This window comes from Diadema antillarum, unplaced genomic scaffold, assembly GCF_040938485.1.
Source record: "Diadema antillarum isolate AM-2024a unplaced genomic scaffold, OU_Dant_1.0 seq00001162_RagTag, whole genome shotgun sequence".
NCBI classification, from domain to species: Eukaryota; Metazoa; Echinodermata; class Echinoidea; order Diadematoida; family Diadematidae; genus Diadema; species Diadema antillarum.
The window spans coordinates 416911-434731 of NW_027271971.1; the positions used below are offsets into that span (position 1 = coordinate 416911).

Sequence of the window (17821 nt, forward strand, 5' to 3'; positions counted from 1 at the left end):
GAAGTTAGTGTAGTTGTTATCATTTTTGTCAATTTTGACAGAGTCAATGCATCCTGTGCTATTAGGACAGATAGGTCCTTTGTAGCATTGTGTTTTTATAAACAGCAAAGGCACAAACTTGTATATATGCCAAACCTCACCAAACTGTGCCCAAACATCATTTCTACAGTCATGTCCAACTATGGCTAGGAAGTCAAATAATGATATTTGCTCATGTGTAGGAGCAATTCCAAGAACGAATTTGCCTAAATTTCCTCTTATGTGTAGTCTTTTGCTCTTTCTTCAGAAGTTTTTGCTAATAAATTGTTTCAAATCATTCGTTTTTACCTCACGTGCAGATGAACCACTAAACAGAGATGCTTCTTACTAGTGATGGCGCATCACAAAATCAACAAAAAGTCGCACACACTGATCTTGTGTGAGGACTGAAAAGAGGTGAAATGGGTCAACCTACCCAAATTTGAATTTTTCATATTTTCTGAAAGAGCAAGTCTTCTTCAACATTATGCTATAATTTGGGGTCATAAAACGAAGAGGAAAGTGTGTTTTTAGCAGTTTCTAACAGCTAGCATGGCTTGGTAAAGAATTTTAAAGTGCTTGAATAGACCTTGTACTTCAGAGCCTCTTTTCTCAGTTCACACTTTTCCGGAGTGTGTGCTTTCTTACAATATCTAGGTAGGTTAGGAGCGTCCATTTTAATTGAGTTATACATCATATTAAAGCTTAAAGTCTGCTCTTTCAGAATGTGATCTTAATTGAAAATTCATGTCAACTTTTTGTTGGTTTTGAGATGCAGGGTCTCTTTTGGTGTACACTTTGAATCTTTGCTTTAACTGCGCTAACCTGAGACCTTCAAAGAGCATGCTCTTTTCGATATGATGGACATACTTTCAATGACAAAAACAGAAACAAAAATCCCTGAGGATGAAATTGCTCCTGGCTGTGGGACTGTGAGGGAACAAAAGAAAAACAGGAAAGAAAAATATAAAAGGCAGAAAAAATAGATGATGGAGTTGTTTTTTTGGTAAGAGAGATGGAGGAATTAAGGGATGCGGAAGACACATGACTTCTTTTGCTGTAAATGACAAGTGTGGAAGCCATAGGGGGAAAAAATGTCAAAAACAAAGTGCATGCTCTTTTGAAGCACGCATACAAGTGGCTAGAATTTGCGGCACTCCAATTCGCACATTCGCTGACGCACTCTTGTTGTGCTACGGGTTTTAGAACTGTATGAAAATGTGTGTGGGATGAGATTTCTGCCGCAGTAACCTTTTCTTGAACCCAGCCGAGCGTGGAGCTGGAGTTATCCCTTGACTCCAATGCTTGGGGGAGATGACGAAGGCAAGGCAAAATATCCATCTTGCGTGAAGGAGGAGAGGGGTGGGGGATAGGTGAGATGATCCTATGGGACATAGGATACAGCGGAAACAAATATCCTTAAAGGAGAATGTGGTTAACACACTTTTACATGTATCGCATACCATTGTTGTTTGTTTCCTTCCATTTTTTTTTTCTAATTTGAGGCAAACTTGAGTTAATCACCATAGCTTCTGGGTAATCACACTGATGCTGTGATGAATTGGTTCCCCTGTTTGGTGTTCGCTGCACAGCTCATGTCGGTTTACCTTTTAAACTTTCAGATGTGCTATCCTAGGGGACTATAGGCCCGTTCACACACAACGAAAATCGAAACTACAATCGCGATCCAAATTTCGATTTATTTTTTTTTTTACCGTTCATACACGTGGAAAAATCGCACTTTGCAGCAAGGAAAGAACGATCATTGGCTAAATTGCGCATGCGCGAAACTTGCATGACCGAAGACTGACCCCGCGGTCCCAATAATGTTGATGTTCACGCGCTACGAATGATGGGATTAAAATTCCCAATTTTCGAATCTCGATCGCGCTCACACACACGACGCTTGGCAAAATAGTCATGATTTTTCTGAAAAATCGCACTAATAGTGCGAGTTGGATAGCGATTAGGATTGCGAAAATTAGTGAGATTTTTCTGTCCTCACAGGAAAAAATTTCTAAAGTTTGAACGCGATAAGAAAATTGATTTTTAAATCTCACTTTTTCCCTTGTGTATGAACGGGCCTACTGTTTCAGAAAGGGGGGAAAAGTTGCCAAATAGAATATAGTTCTTTCTCTATAGGCATCCCACTCTGCTAGTGATGAAATTTAATCTAAAGGGGGTATCTTACTGAGCTGCTAATGTTTGCAAAGGTAGGGAATTTTAGGTTGTGTAAAGGTTCATAAACAGCTGTAATCAAGTTTGCATTCTTGTAAACAGTTACACTGTACAATTCAGTTTGCAAACAGTTTGCATTGGTGCAAACAGTTTTTCTTGTCACAGGATTGAAATTTTGAACATGTTGAACATGTTCAAATAAAATCCTCTTTTTTTTTTTTTTACTGAGCTCAAACTGTCAAAATTTGCTTGTATGTGAATTGTTATATATCTTACTGACAAAATGCAAATTGCTAGGCTAGGGTTATTATCTAACCTCAGGTATATCCATCAACCCCTTGGGAACGGACTGATTTTGCTACAACACGCATTTTCCATAGACACCTGCCCGAGTATACTCAGGACTCGTCCTCAACGGGTTAAGGCAATCAGATTGCTGGCACACCTTACTTCTCCCACACTCCCAGACCAGGAAGTGAAGAGTGTATCTAGCTCGTGTACATGTACTTATGCTAGACTTCCCACAATGCTTTGCCAGAGATAGCAATGTGGAGCATGATGCAGGATGCTGCGGCAGTTGGGGGGGGGGGGGGGGGGGGTATGGAACCACAGATGATCAGATTGCTGGCACACCTTACTTCTCCCACACTCCAAGTCCAGGAGGTGAAGAACGTAAACACACTCTGATGTCTATGTGTTTGCATAGAATTCCTCAGTGTATTCAACAGATGTCATGCAAACACTTAAACACACATACAAAAATGTATGCCAGATATAAAAACAACAACAACAACAACAACAACAACAAAACTATTGGTCTTTCTGACTGTAGTGGGGGAGGTGGTGGTGTCCTCTCGGGGAATTATTGCGGGGTGTGGGTGTATGTGTGTTGAACTGGATGATTTACTAGAAGTGTGATGGGGTGCTAGGTGTGTGAGTACGCCCTACTGTTTCTGTTGCGGGGTTCTTATGGCAATCCAGTGGGTAAGGGGCGAACACGAGGCACCATGAAAGATGACCGAGTGGGAGACGGATCTGCCTGTATAAAATAATGGGAGAGGTCTTTATTAATATGATTGTACATGTAATGATAATATCATTACGAACAAACATCTTTGTCCAACACAAATACATGCCTTGAAATGCACTTGAAACACACTAACTCTCGAAACACTGTAGTGTACGATATCATGAAATCCGTACATGTTTAACACCAAAACCATCTTAGTCATATAGTAACACACAAACACCAAGTGAGTTATCATCCTTTAAGCCATGTAAATCCACAGGAGAGTATCAATAATAGTATCATAACTAGTGAAAGCATCTGCCGTATCATCAGCTGTATGTGTGTCATAAATCTCTCTTTCTCTCTGTTGTTTCACTAATCATGACTTTTCAAAACCATTTATAATGCATTAAACAGACTGTAAATGGCTGGATACAAATGTTGTATTGTGGAACCATCTGATACATTGTAAATGTGTTGCAACAATATCTGCTTTTTGAGACTTATACATTTTCTATGTTACAACACTGTAATGCCTATTCACATAGAAGGCTCACTCTACGAAATAAAATCATACTCTCCACACTTCATGACAAGCAGCCAGTGTCATGTCCACTCTGTTAATGTAATGTCAGACCCCATATACATGTAGTAGGATAAAGGCTTTTTACATCTGTGACTACCAGTCCTTGCATATAAAATATACAAAACATATCTCATTCATCATTATTTGTGAAAAGAATAATACCTGTTTTGTTTTAGAGTCCAACAACGATCTGACTCAAACTATGCTACATGTCTTTTGTTTGAATGATAACAAAAACAAATGAAACAGCAGTTCTCTCTTCAGTAATTCCAAATTGCTGAACAGTTTTGCCCAAACGTAAATGCATCTATTATTAGCACTTTCACATAACCTTTCTTTGATCACATTTGCTCTTTAATAGAAGTCACGCGATATCATACAGACAAATCCTCTCTTCAATCAACCATTCCTAACACATAAAGATCACTTCGTCACAGTCAGATCAACTATTGCTTAAAACAATTACAATCACACATCTGATCCATATAGGTTCTACTACATCAAATCTGGAATGTCAGCAAGGTAGGATGGCGGTATGATAATGCTGAAAAATTACATTATACCAAACTACTGCGGATCATACAACTTTAGATCTCCGGGTACACCAACTATAAAAAAACAAACGCAAATCTACACAATGTCTCAGCATGACAAACCTTAAATGATGGTAACGGCAGTGCATTACACCTGTATTCTTAACTCCACCATTGTGTGTGTCAAAACTATTATGATCGATACTCAGATAAATACTTCTTTAAATCTCTTGCTAGACAGCACATTTACAAAATACCCTGGTCCCTCCTATCAATACAGAATCTTACTCTATTAGGGTAAGCAATAGGAATAATATTCCCTCTTACAACTTCAGTGGTATTACATCATAAACCCACAACATTGTTCCTACACTGTACTGTACATCTCTGACTCTATCTCTAAACTCTTCCCGTTACCAAGATCATATTACATAGTTGCATTAATTAAGTAATGATAGTCAATGAAAACTATCCATTCTTCCTATCACACTATGTTAGGCATTCTTTCTTTACTCATAACACACTGACTCACTACGCTTATCCAACGTGTTTTGAATTGACCGTGTACTCCAACCCCACTTAGGCCTACAGTCTTTACGTACTGCAGTATATCATACGTACATGCCTACGACCGCAGTGACTCAATGCGCCTATACACAACACACATATCCGCAGACTAATTCACACACATTACGACTGTGGCATCGACGTGCGTACTATACATACTAGGTGTTGCATCAAGCGAAGTGTAAACCGTACTCCTAACACCAAATTATCCATCTTTAGAATAACATTATACAATCTAACAATAACACTTCCAAACCTGAAATATGTATGTATAATATGACATAATGGATACTGCATGACATTGTGCCATAAACTGGTATTTCATGAAAAATGACGGAGTTCCACATAACGGACGCACTCACCTGTATAAAACAATGGGAGAGGTGCCCCAACAAAATTGACAGAGGCCCTCTATAGTTCAATGACAGCATACTGTGATCCATCACATGACACTTGCTCAATAATAGATGATATTACAATCCAAATTTCTTCAAAGATTCTGCAATATTTCTTTAATTTTTGGGCCTTGCTTACAAGTTCAGTAATTAGATTTTTTTTTTTTCATATCTCAAAATTAAAAGGAACTCTGACAGACTTGGAATGTCCTTATGATATCTTCATTGCTTCCGGAAAATGTTGGTCACAGTTTCCAAGAATTCTTTAGATCTTTGTTTTCTTGTTCTTTTTTCTTTGAGATGAATGTTTTGATAGTAGGGGTCTATTAACCTGTTGACGACGGGCAGATTTTACTACAACACACATTTCCCATAGACACCTGCCCGAGTATATTCGGGACTCGTCTTCAATGGGTTAAAGTGCTGGATGTTCTGTTGTAATGATGTTACCTTGCTGAAATATAGAGCATTTATGGATTACCAGTAGAGTTCAACAAACAGTAATATTGAATATGATATGGCAAATGAGTTATGGATTTATCCGTCTAAAACTAATTCTGTCAAGATTAACAGTGAGTGTGTTTTAATGACCTAAGGTTGACCAAAATGACATACATGTTCACAAATGTAACACACTTTCTAGACATGAAGTCCAACCATTAGTTCACTGAAGCACACTTCTGGAATGCTCAAGGTGATACAAAACCCCGACCTTGCACCAACGCCAGTCTCTCTCATCACCTTGCATCCAGCCATGCGTTGCCGCGGAAACGAGCGCCTCACCTCTGCTTTCAGTACAGCTCCCTGTCCTTGAACTTTAGAAAAAAAATAAAACACAAAAAAGAAGAAGCTGATCTTGCTTGCATGTGCAGAAAGGGATTTACAAGATAAAACTCTTTCATCATTTTCCAATTGCTGGTTGTTGTTTATCCACAGTCTTGGATTATTAAGACTTAAGATCATATCTTTGGGGGGTGTATGAGATACTGCTGAAATATAGTGTGCCTCTGTCTGTCTGCATTAACCCTTTACCACCCAGGAGTTTTTTATGCCTCCGCCACGAAGTGGTGCCGGAGGCATTATGTTTTCGGGTTGTCCGTCCGTCCGTCCGTACGTTTGTCCGTCCACTTTCATTTACGCGATAACTTGAGTAATATTTACTGGAATTTTACCAAACTTGGTCCAAGTATGAAGTATGATGGGGCAATGATTTGATTAGATTTTGGGTGAAATCGGCTACAGGTCAAAGGTCAAGGTCAAATCATGAAATTGTATCCGTTTACGCGATAACTCAAGACTGGATGGAGCAAATTTCACCAAACTTTGTTGGAGGATGATGTATGATGGGACAATTACCTGATTAGTTTTTCAGTGAAATCAGACAGAGGTCCAAGGTCAAAGATCAAGGTCAAATCCTAAAATTTATCTGTTTACGTGATAACTCAAAACTGGATGAAGCAGCTTTCACCAAACTTGGTCCAAGGATGATGTATGATGGGACAATTAGTTGAGTAGATTTTAGTGCCATTGACAAGAGGTCAAAGGTCAAAAGGTCAAGGTCAAATGCTAAAAATGTTGCTATTTCCCCCATATCTATGCAATGCCCGCAGTTATTTTCTTGAAACTTAGTGTAGACATGTACTACTGCGTAAAGATTCTCCAGAGAGAGTTTCATGTCATAAAGTCAAAGGTCAAAAGGTCAAAGGTTAGGTGAAAATGTTGCAATATCACTTTTCTTGCAAATGGTTCAATGTATCTTCATGGAACTTGGTACATATGCATGTACTGACTGGTAGGGATTATCTAGGGAATTTAGGGGTCATGGGTCAATAGTCAGGGGGTCAAAGGTCAAGGTCAACTCCTCAAAATGTTACTATTTCCCTCATATACTAGTATATGCAATGATTGCATTATTAGTTTTAAAATTTAATATATGTACATGTATTACTTAATGGAGATTCTCTTGGAAATTTCCAGCCAGAAGGTCAAAGGTCAAAGGTTAAGGGTCAAAGGTCAGGTTTAAATGAAACAAAAAAGATATATTTTGTACTGTAATTACACTCTTTCTTCATACCTTAAAAATTATACTCAATGCATAAACTTATAATAAGGTCGGTCAGAAGTCAAGTAAAAATGTTCAATTCCCCAAATATGTGTACCTGCACTCTTTAATAGACAATTATAGCAAACCCAGTTCGTGGAAAGTGAACATTCAAGATATTTCTGACAAACCTGTTATTTCGATATTTTGCCAGTTATGTGAAACTGTCATCACACATTGTGAAGACATTGTACTATACACCTATTGGGAGAATCATGCATTATGGCGGAGGCATCAGTCGCCATAGCGACATTTCTAGTTGTTACATGTGGCTAATTTCGCTGTTGGAAGCACTGGAGTTCCCATTGACATTTCCCATAGACACCTGCCCGAGTATACTTGGGACTCGTCCTCAACGGGTTAAAAGTTGTTTTAACTGCTCTGAACAGTAACATGCATATTGCCTGGTGAGAAATGTATCCGTGGTTGCCCGGGGTGAAACGCCACAGTATCCACAATTGGATCATCATGGGAGAACAGACAGACAGACAGACAGACAGACAGACAGACACACACACACACACCCACACACGTACAGACACTAAGTACAGCAGCATACAGTGATTTTTCAATAAGGATGGCTGCGGGAGATCCAGGTGCGTTAAAATCCCTGCAATGTAAGATCATAGCAGATGACTTTTGAAGGGGTTTTCCCCTCTGTTGCCAGCTATCTGCATTTCCTATGTTTTTATGTGACCCTGCATATCACACAACCCACTAAAATACGCCTCCATGGATTTTCCATGATGCCTGAAAAGTGTGTGGGTGAACTCGGCTGATTTGGAGTTTTAGATGTTTTCTATCATATTCAAAGTTTCAAGGGATAAGGTTAATTTCAAGTAGCATTTCCCCACAATTTGTATAGAGATTGGTTTTACAGATGTAGTATTAAAAGTTGGTTTTGTCCATGTTCCACTCATGAGATTTGTGTAAAGTATTCATACAAATCCCACAAAAAACCTTAAAAATAGCCAGGAGTAGCTTTGATACATTTACACAACACAATTAGAGAGTTGTAGAATGATATTTCTGAGTGTTAGTACCAATCATTAGGCTAAAATCTAGATAGTCTGGATAATCTGGAAATATATTCATGTACTTGAAGAGTTTGTTCGCAAAAACCGATAAGTCCATATTTACCAAATGGAGATATTTGCGATTAAAGGTCAAGAAAAATAAAGAGAATAATAAGAAAATTTTGCTTCTTTTGACCATAACTTCAAAAATGTACCTTTATATGTAGTGACCAATATATCATTTAAAAGATATTATTTTGTACTTTATGACAGAGATCGTACTTCAAAATCTTCAAAAATGGACTTATCGGTTTTTGCGAACAAACTCTTCACTTCTTCCTCCACATCATCACAAATGTCAATTCTCCTCCTTCTTCCCACTTTGCAGAGAGCTGCAAGTACGGGCATGTGAGTGGTTCTACGCCCAGATCAGAGCCAGGTACAAGAGATTTGGCAGTGCCAAAGTGGTCCGCTCCCTCTACAAGCGGGATCGAGACAGAGGTAAGTTAAAGGCATTATTGACCATCTGCAGATGAAACAAAAACTGAGCCTTAGTGCTTCAGAATAGTTCTAAAATGTGAGAAACAACCAATGTAAAACTTTGAATCAATATAATTAATGTTAAGTAGGCCTATTGTTAAATATACAGAAATGTGAACAATAGTTATGATAAAATTGTTTCAAGAACAAACCATCTACGATTATGGATTATTGAGAAAAAATAGTGATATCTTCTCATATTTTAGGCTTTATTGCAAAATATATATTTATAATATGGTAGGATGTTTTATGATACAACTGACCTACATATATGCATCAAATAGGATAATGCAAACATTTTTTAAATCACTGCTACCAATGTTAAACAGTACCTTTATGTTTGAAATGGAAGAGAGTATTGAGTTCCAAGGCATCCATTCTAAGTGTACTTTATTCTAATAGGGTTTATATTATACAAATAATGAATTTTTATGAGTGCAGTGGACAGAATATTTTTTTTTTGTTCATTTCCATCTGAAATATTTCATGAGGAGGAAGATGAGAATAACGATCCATTCAACGAGGTGCAGCCTTGTCATTAATGGATCAATAATTTCATCTTTCTCCAACTGAACTTTAATGTTCATTGCACGAATGAAAACATTCATTATTTGTTTTATGTAACACCTAAAAATAGATCCTTCTCATTCGATGTTTTATGAATTTCGAAACAAGAAGAGATTATGTGCGAGATCTGAGATCAAGAACGCTGTAATCTAGCACGCTGTCTGTCAATATGTTTGATCGCGTGCACACGGCAACTGCAAGCGTTTTATGAATGTAGTGTAATACAGTGTAGGCTCTCGGCATGCAAGCAAATGGAACAAATCGCATGGATCCAAGATTGCACAGTAAGTGGAGCCACAATTGCACGAATGATGATGTAATAGTACAATGGGACAAATGATCAATATCAAACAACCAATCAAATGACAAGGATCTATTTAGGTGTTATATAAATCATAATCATTGAAAAGGGAAGGACTGGGGTGGTGGGGATGGGTAGAGAAAAGAGGTGGGGAGGGGGGGGGGGGGGAAAGGTGGTAATCAAAAAGAAAATCAGAGAGGTTATCAAAGACCTTTAGAGAATTGCTTGTTTTTAGGTAACTCCAGGAGGCAGAAAAGTGGTATTTCTGCTGTGGAGTCACCTTGAGATAATAATTTCGTAACCCTTTGTGTGCTTTAGTGTCTTTTAGGAGGGGTAAAAACCCAATAGCACTGTACACACTGTTTAAAGTCCCTGGCACAGAAAGGGTTAATGAACTTGCCTCTCTGACAAGAATGACAATGAAAGTATACAAGTTTCCCCATATCCAATATCTGCTTTAGAGATTAAGATTGTCACAGTTCATAATATTCATGTTCTCATCTTTCCTGTGAGCATAATCCTTCCCCCTGTACACAGCTTGAAGTCCACTATTGTTATTTGTGTGATAATTATGATAAACTTGCCCAAATTGTTCATGTAAGCGACATTTCATAGCCATGACTTTATCTTTTTAAGCCTGAGCTTAACTCTTGTAGGTGCCATGAGCATCATTTTGTAGAAGTTTGAATTTCATTAGCAGCATTTGGCCATTTTCTAGAGTAAATCGGAAGGAAAACTCCCTCCAGGTATCATTTGCGCATGTACGCCATCCACCAACGACACACTTGTCCCCTTGGGGAATTGGGCTGGCATATATTGGTGAGCTGCTGGAATACAATATGGCTCCTCCACACCCCCATTCTGCCCTACGGATATAAGAGCAAGCATCAATGAGCTAGTCTGAGATTCCAGACTTTTTATCAAAGCAAATCTACACCTCCTACAACAAAAAATGATGTTGTATGAAGCAGATAAACCAGAAAATAGTAGGTGTGGTCCACAGGGCATGGTTAAGAAAAAGATTCAGGAAGGATTAATACAATGTCGTTATATCATTATAGCAGTATGTGTGAATAAAGGCTCACAAAAAACTTTCCCACAAACAAAAAGGCAAATTCTGTTTGCCAAAAGGCAATGTCAATTTATACCTCTAAGGACTTGTAACCCGCTGAGGACGAGTCCTGAGTATCATACGGGGCAAGTGTCTATGGGAAATATGTGTTGTAGCAAAATCAAAAGAACTAACGCAAATGCATGCCTGAGTGCACCTTGATTTTCTGTTTAAAATATATTTTTGTTTGTGATATAGTGTGAATGAAAAAGGAAGAAAAAGGTATGATTGCTGTTCACCATTGCATATGACAGGAACAGCTATAATATGTATGAGACTGCAATCATGGAAATTACATACATAAAGGCATTTTGCACAGAGAGTTCCATATCTGCAGCGGACGTGAAAGTGGTGTAGCGTAAAAGGTTAACAAGCAGGTAGCACTTAACATTTCACATGGATGAATTGTTGGATCCATTACTGGCACAGGGCCATCAAAAGCTGTATGTACATGACTTTAGATGATGGTTGATATTTGGAGGAAAAGTGTGTGTGTGTGTGTGGGGGGGGGGGGGGGGGGAGGGGGGATAGAAAGCCAGCCCAGGAGTAGGGGAAAGGGGTATTTCATGTGGATGGATAAAAATGTCCTATTTTGATATTTGAATGAGGTTCATGCTTTACAGTTCACTTTGACCTTATTAGTCTTTGTTACTTGAAATGCAGGAGTTTGCAATATTTCCATTGAGTTCCATGTTCAAAGGCAAGTTTTGGGGATTGATCTATGCTTTGAAGGGTGCAGATATCTCTGTGAAATTTGTTAGATACTTGTCTCTGGTTTGATTTCTTTGTTTTTTGTTTTAATCCTCAAGGAAGAGTATGTTCTTCCCACTTTTGTCTGTTGCGATGGGTTTTCGTAGTGGGTCTGTATCCATTTTCGTGTGCGTGCAAACAAAGTGTAATCTTCCTTGTCCCTCTGGGCAGCCATTTCTGTCAAAGGGTCTGTAAATGGAGGCTATGATAAAAAGGTGACAAGCCAACATCACTTGACAGTGTACATCAGTAGTGTGCCTCAAACCTCCTTGGGCTGAGCCTAGAGTGAGGTGGTGTGAGGATTGCTTTATTCTTGCCTCACCTCCACCTCAACGTTGCATTGGCCGTGCACACACACACACACACACACACACACACACACACACACACACACACACACATAGCTTGTAAATGTAACACATGGAAGGGATACATGGAGGGGAAGGGAAGGGGAGAGGATAGTTTGAGGGGATAGGTAGAGGGTGATTGAGCAGATAGCACGGGTGTCCTACATCATCTAGAGGCAAGGGGCAAATTATCCAAAGCTACTCGTACATGTACTTCATTCGTCTTCTTCCATGGGACTGAGAATGTTCTATTTGGGTGCCACCTTTGTCAAATGCAATGAGCACACTAAGGATTAGTGTATGTGTGAATACACTGGTGGTGGTGGGGGGCAGTCTGGATGAAGTCTGTTTTGCTGCACTTATTGGGGACCCCTTTCAGGGAGAAATCACAGGACAAAACCCAATCAGAAGTTGTCATGCTACATGTATTTGGGATTTCTTTTTCTTCTTTTCTATTTTGTTTTAGTTATGCAACTGTACAGCCCTTGTCATACTGTCGAGAAACATTGGTTTACATTTTGATGTAATTTTATTTGTTTTGTGCATTAACATATCAATGTAAAATGTCAAATGATGTATATGTGCTATCGATACATGATTTTGACAAAGAGTATGAAGTGTAATCATTTATCTATTGGGGACGAGTCCTGAGTAGACTCGTGCAGGGGTCTAGGGGAAATGTGCGTTGTGGAAAAATCAGCCCGTCCTCAATGCGTTAATGATTGCTTGTAAAATCTCAACCTGTACATTTATAGAACAGATAATTATTGTGTTATCTTGGAGAGATAAAGTCACAAAATTGCAAGAGACAGTCATCCTCCGTAACCAGTAGAATCAATGATGGCTCTGGAAACAATAAAATGATATATATTTCAAATGCAAGCTAAATGGAATTACAGATTTCATGATGCTTATCATTCAACCCATTATAGATTAGTCCCAAGTATACTAGGGCAGGTGTCTATAGGAAATGTGCAGTGTAACAAAATCAGCTTGTTCTCAATGGGTTAAAACAAGTGTTGGGATGTGTTGTGCAGCAATGAAAATTAGAGGTAAATGCACTTGTTTGGTGAGTGAGGAATCATTTGTCCTACAAAAATCTGTGAGTTAATATGGAGGAGAGGTAGATGACATGATTAATTATCTTCCTCTCTCTGTGCTTCTTCTTCTTCTTCTTCTTCTTCTTCTTCTTCCTCTTCATTTCCAGGGAGTGGCTCTGAAGATGAGGACAGTCAGAACAGCGATTCCGGGGTGGACAGACAGCGCAGTCCCACGTCATTCGGCTCTGGGTTTGATCTCTCCTCCCTCATCCACGGCCCTCGTAGCGACCAGGAGACCAACACCGGTCAGTGTGGCATTTCACTTTCCACCCCCACTATTCCATGCCTTGCCTCTGTGCATCTTCTTTTCTCTTCTCTCATCATTTTTCACATTTATACAGATATAGATCTTCAGCAGAAAGTGCATTGTTACAGTGCAAAGGCATTTATGGATCTCAACATAAACTGTAAGAGCATGCTTAGAACATTTGAAGAGTTTGTTCACAAAAACCGATAAGTCCATATTTGCCAAATGGAGATATTTGTGATTAAAGGTCAAGAAAAATGAAGAGAATAATAAGAAAATTTTTGCTTCTTTTGACCATAACTTCGAAAATGTACCTTTATATGTAGTGACCAATATATCATTTAAAAGGTATTATTTTGTACTTTATGACAGAGACCGTACTCCAAAATCTTCAAAAATGGACTTATTGTTTTTTTGCGAACAAACTCTTCATTTGTCCTTGCAACGTCAGTCAGTGTTCACTGCAGAAAGCATTCAATTTCACACCCTTTGTGAAAATCAAATTCTCTCACATCTTCCTTAAATTGCCTGCACTAATTTCTCTTCATTTTAACCTGTTCCTCCTGCAATTCTCTGAGAGCCTTCAGTGCCCCGAAAAGGGAATTGTTTTTCCCGTCAACAAAGAATGGACAAGTTGGTATTATCATCCTGTGCAAAAGCCTTCAATTGGTGCATGTTTCCCCTTTCCACTGTCAACTGCATGTACCATTGAACAAAGCAAAATATTGATCACATACGAGATATGAATGGAGTGTGCCCTGATGGGCTTGCAAACTCTTTTGTTATACACAATAAGGTCATTCGAATGGGGTCAGGGAAAGTCAAAATCTAGTGAGCTCAGTCCCGATTGTTATGTATGTCTTCATTAAAGTTTTATAGCAAAGCAACATGTTGGAAAAAGGTAAGTCAGATGAAAATACAAGTAATTTTGATACAGAAAAGAATATATGTATTGCTGGAAGAAACTCTAATCTTTTGATCAAAGTCATTTTTTCTGGTCAGCATGACACAAATAAACTTGAATTTAGGCCATGAATGCAGACACTCTTGTCTACATTGTGTGAAACTGGTGTACCAGGTTCCCATATACATGTATGAATAGCTGCTACCTAGTATACCACATTCTAATAGGGAATGGGTTAAGCCTAGTCTGTGTTTCTCTTGGCTGTTTTATTCTTTAAATGCAATAATTCCTTCTCTGCTGTCAAAGTATCTTCTATTTCATTTACTTGTTGGACTCATTTTTCTTGTGTGTCTTTAAGTAAGCATTACAGGGGATCATACTCGCACGCGCGCATGCAAAAAAAGAATGCATTATACATATTATGAAAGAACACAGTTTTTTCCCCCTTGTTTTCTGTGAAAAAAAACTCATATTTGTAACTCCGCGTGAAGGCTGAAGCAGGATAAATCTTGTGTTTGTTAAATTGCTGTTTGCATCTTTCTAGATGTAGGCTTTGACCATCTTTGAAAAGGAAAAAGAAAATACAAATTGACCTTCAAAGATAAGATCTAGAAATGACTTCTCCGTCTGTTCCTTAATGCGGAAATAAGGATGCAACTTCGAACAAAATATTTGTTTCCCGGCCTTCGGGCATTTTATGCGACGTTGATGACAGCATCTTCTCAAATGAGCAAAACATGTTGGAAGCTGGAGAGGTAGAATTGTCATGAATGTTTCTCCACATGTCTCCACAAACGTGCCACTAAAAAATAAACTTTTGCATTTTTTTCCAGATCCATTGTCATTCTGCAAATTAAAACTGACGTTCGTCTGAAGGTCAATACTTCTGCCTGAAATCCCATAAATTTGCTTTTAAAAATTCTATTTTGATTGTTTGAAGAAAAAATTGTATGTATATTGAGATATATGAATGCAGAAGTATGCAGAAAGGAATAGCTGAATATTACATTTCATATGGAGTAGCCTTGATAAGGAAGAAAGAAAATGAAACATGACAAAACCAAGCTATCAAAAAGACACCCTTCACTCGACGATGTATGCCTTTGTGAGGAATCATATTCAGAAATTCAGACGCTTCAGCGGAATGTGCCCTATGTTTCGTAATAGTGCCGATGAAGGTGACGGTACAATGTCCATGACATTCATCAACCATTGATCAAACAAGTGCCCATATGTCTAGGACATTTGGCATTCTAGAGTAAATGTCATTTCGAATGCACACTTTCAGGAAATCACCAGGAAATGATGTAGAACTCTACTTGCTTACCATATGACAGTATTCAGTTAAGAAATAGAACAAACATAGTATATAGATGCAGAGATAAGAAGTGATAATGTTGCTTATCATCCAAATTTTGGTAGCCAAATTTCTCACGTATGTTTTTCTAATATCAGAAAAGCGTCATACAGAACCTAGATACCCGTTACAACCTACTTTAATATATGTCAGTGCACATTTTGGTCATGTACATTTTTTTTTTTATACTGATATCTGGTTTTAAAAAATTGTGAAGGACCTGACAAATAACATTCACAAATGAATGCCACAAATTGGCAACTTTGCGATAGTGTGCTTTTGTTGCGTTTGTCCCACAACCCAGAATTGGCAGCCCCATGGAAGAAATTTGCCGAGACGGATTTTTTTTTCTTTCGATAGTGATACCATTGTTGTCAAGAGTAACCCCTCTGTGGACAGAAATCCTAACTAACTCTGACAGCTTCCCCACCCCTTCTCCATCAACAAACTCTTATCTTTAATTACTGGTTTAGGCGGATCATTATTTTTGCTCGTGGAGAGAGACCCTGTGTGCTAACATAAGGGTTCAGAAATCTAAAGAGAAAGGGTGAGAAAGAATAGATGGGGGAGGGGGAGAAATGGATTGAAACAGAGCGAGAAAAATAGCTATCGTAACCCATTGAGGCTTGGCTGATTTTGCTACAACATGCATTTCCCATAAACACCTGCCCGAGTATACTTGGGACTCAGCTTCAACAGGTTAAGCTGAAATATTTTTTTTTGCTTTATTAGCGTCATGATTTTGACAGAAAAGCAAATGCAAAGCCTTCTTTGTTAGAGTTTCTACACATAATTGTAGTTTCTCTGCCACTCTTACATGTTTAACTACATACATGTAGAAGATGCACATAGCAAAGATTATGGTACCATTTCAAGTTGAAGATGCAGTTGGTGTTTATATGTGGGCAAAAAGTGTTTTTAAAGATGAGTTTAAGCAGAGTTTTATATATCATATCACTTTAACCCGCTGAGGACGGACTGATTTGTTATAACACACACTTCTCATAGACACCTGCCTGAGTATTCTCGGTAGGCCCTATACTCATCTTCAACGGCTTAACCCGTTGAGGACGAGTTTCGAGTATACCCAGGCAAGTGTCTATTGGAAATGTCTGTTGTAGCAAAATCAGTCTGTCCTCAATGGGTTAAACCACCCCTCTCCATGAATCTTCACACATTCACATACAGAACACACACCGCACCTACGCATGTGTACAGTAAAAGTGTGAACCTTACATTGGGGGGCTGGGATGGGAAGGTCCCATTGATTTATACATCCCTTGATTGGATTACTGGTCCCCCTTAGCAGATGGGCTAGCTGTAGGGGTCTGTGCTACATCCTCTCAATGAAATCAGTTTCACAGGATACATGTTTGAAATCAATAGGTCAAGAGACCAGAACGGGGAGCAGTGGTGTTCATGGGTGGGCATTCTGTATCCTGCTGTGTATATTAAAAGTATAATTATGTCACCTTTATGTGCGTTGGCGTATATGCGGGCTTTTGTGTATGTAAACATGACGAGAGTGTGCATTTTTGTGTGTTTGTGTGTGTATGTTTTTTTTTTTCTTAGGTCACAATGTGTAGGTGTGTGCTTGCACATACAATGTATACTCTTGACAGTATATCTATGTGTCACTGCACATTATGTACATATTAACTCTACTTGCCACATTCACATGCCGGACTCAGTCGATGTTGTGCCAAGTTCGCATATTCTGTTCAAACGCATTAACCAAACACAAATTGATTGATAAATCGCCAAATGCCACAGTACAAGGAAAGCATTTCTCGCAATTCCATGCCTCCCACATGTAGTTGCATTTTACGTTGGTGACTGACTATCGAGTGGTGTTCCTTACTGGATTTCCTAGTAAATTCTAAGTTTCTGTCACTGTTTTGTGTGCAAAAGTCATGCCTCTATACAATAATGTAGCTACTGGTCATTTGACAGAAAAACAATCATATAGATTATCATATAATCTACATCAAAGCAAAGCTTGGCATCTTCTCTTCAAGTTTGCTCATTACATGTCCAGCGTGACAAAAATCTGTAAGAGTTACAAGTACATAGATTTGAAAGGCAGAATGTTTTCCCAAAGCATGACTACATTGCTGTCTCAGAATAATGTGGCACACAGGGGGTTTACACCATGGCACATAAAGAATTAAAATGTATGATCAAGGAGGTTGAA

At 38.6% G+C, this 17821-nt stretch overlaps 1 protein-coding gene across 1 annotated transcript in view; it reads left to right on the forward strand.

The window, feature by feature from the left end:
• Window positions 1-17821, forward strand: part of LOC139744357 (uncharacterized) — a 122998-nt gene that overhangs the window by 81962 nt on the left and 23215 nt on the right. The window contains exons 5-6 of the mRNA XM_071654799.1: window positions 8792-8904; window positions 13227-13364. Of these exons, the coding sequence (XP_071510900.1) occupies window positions 8792-8904; window positions 13227-13364 (251 nt within the window). The remainder of the gene's footprint in view (window positions 1-8791; window positions 8905-13226; window positions 13365-17821) is intronic.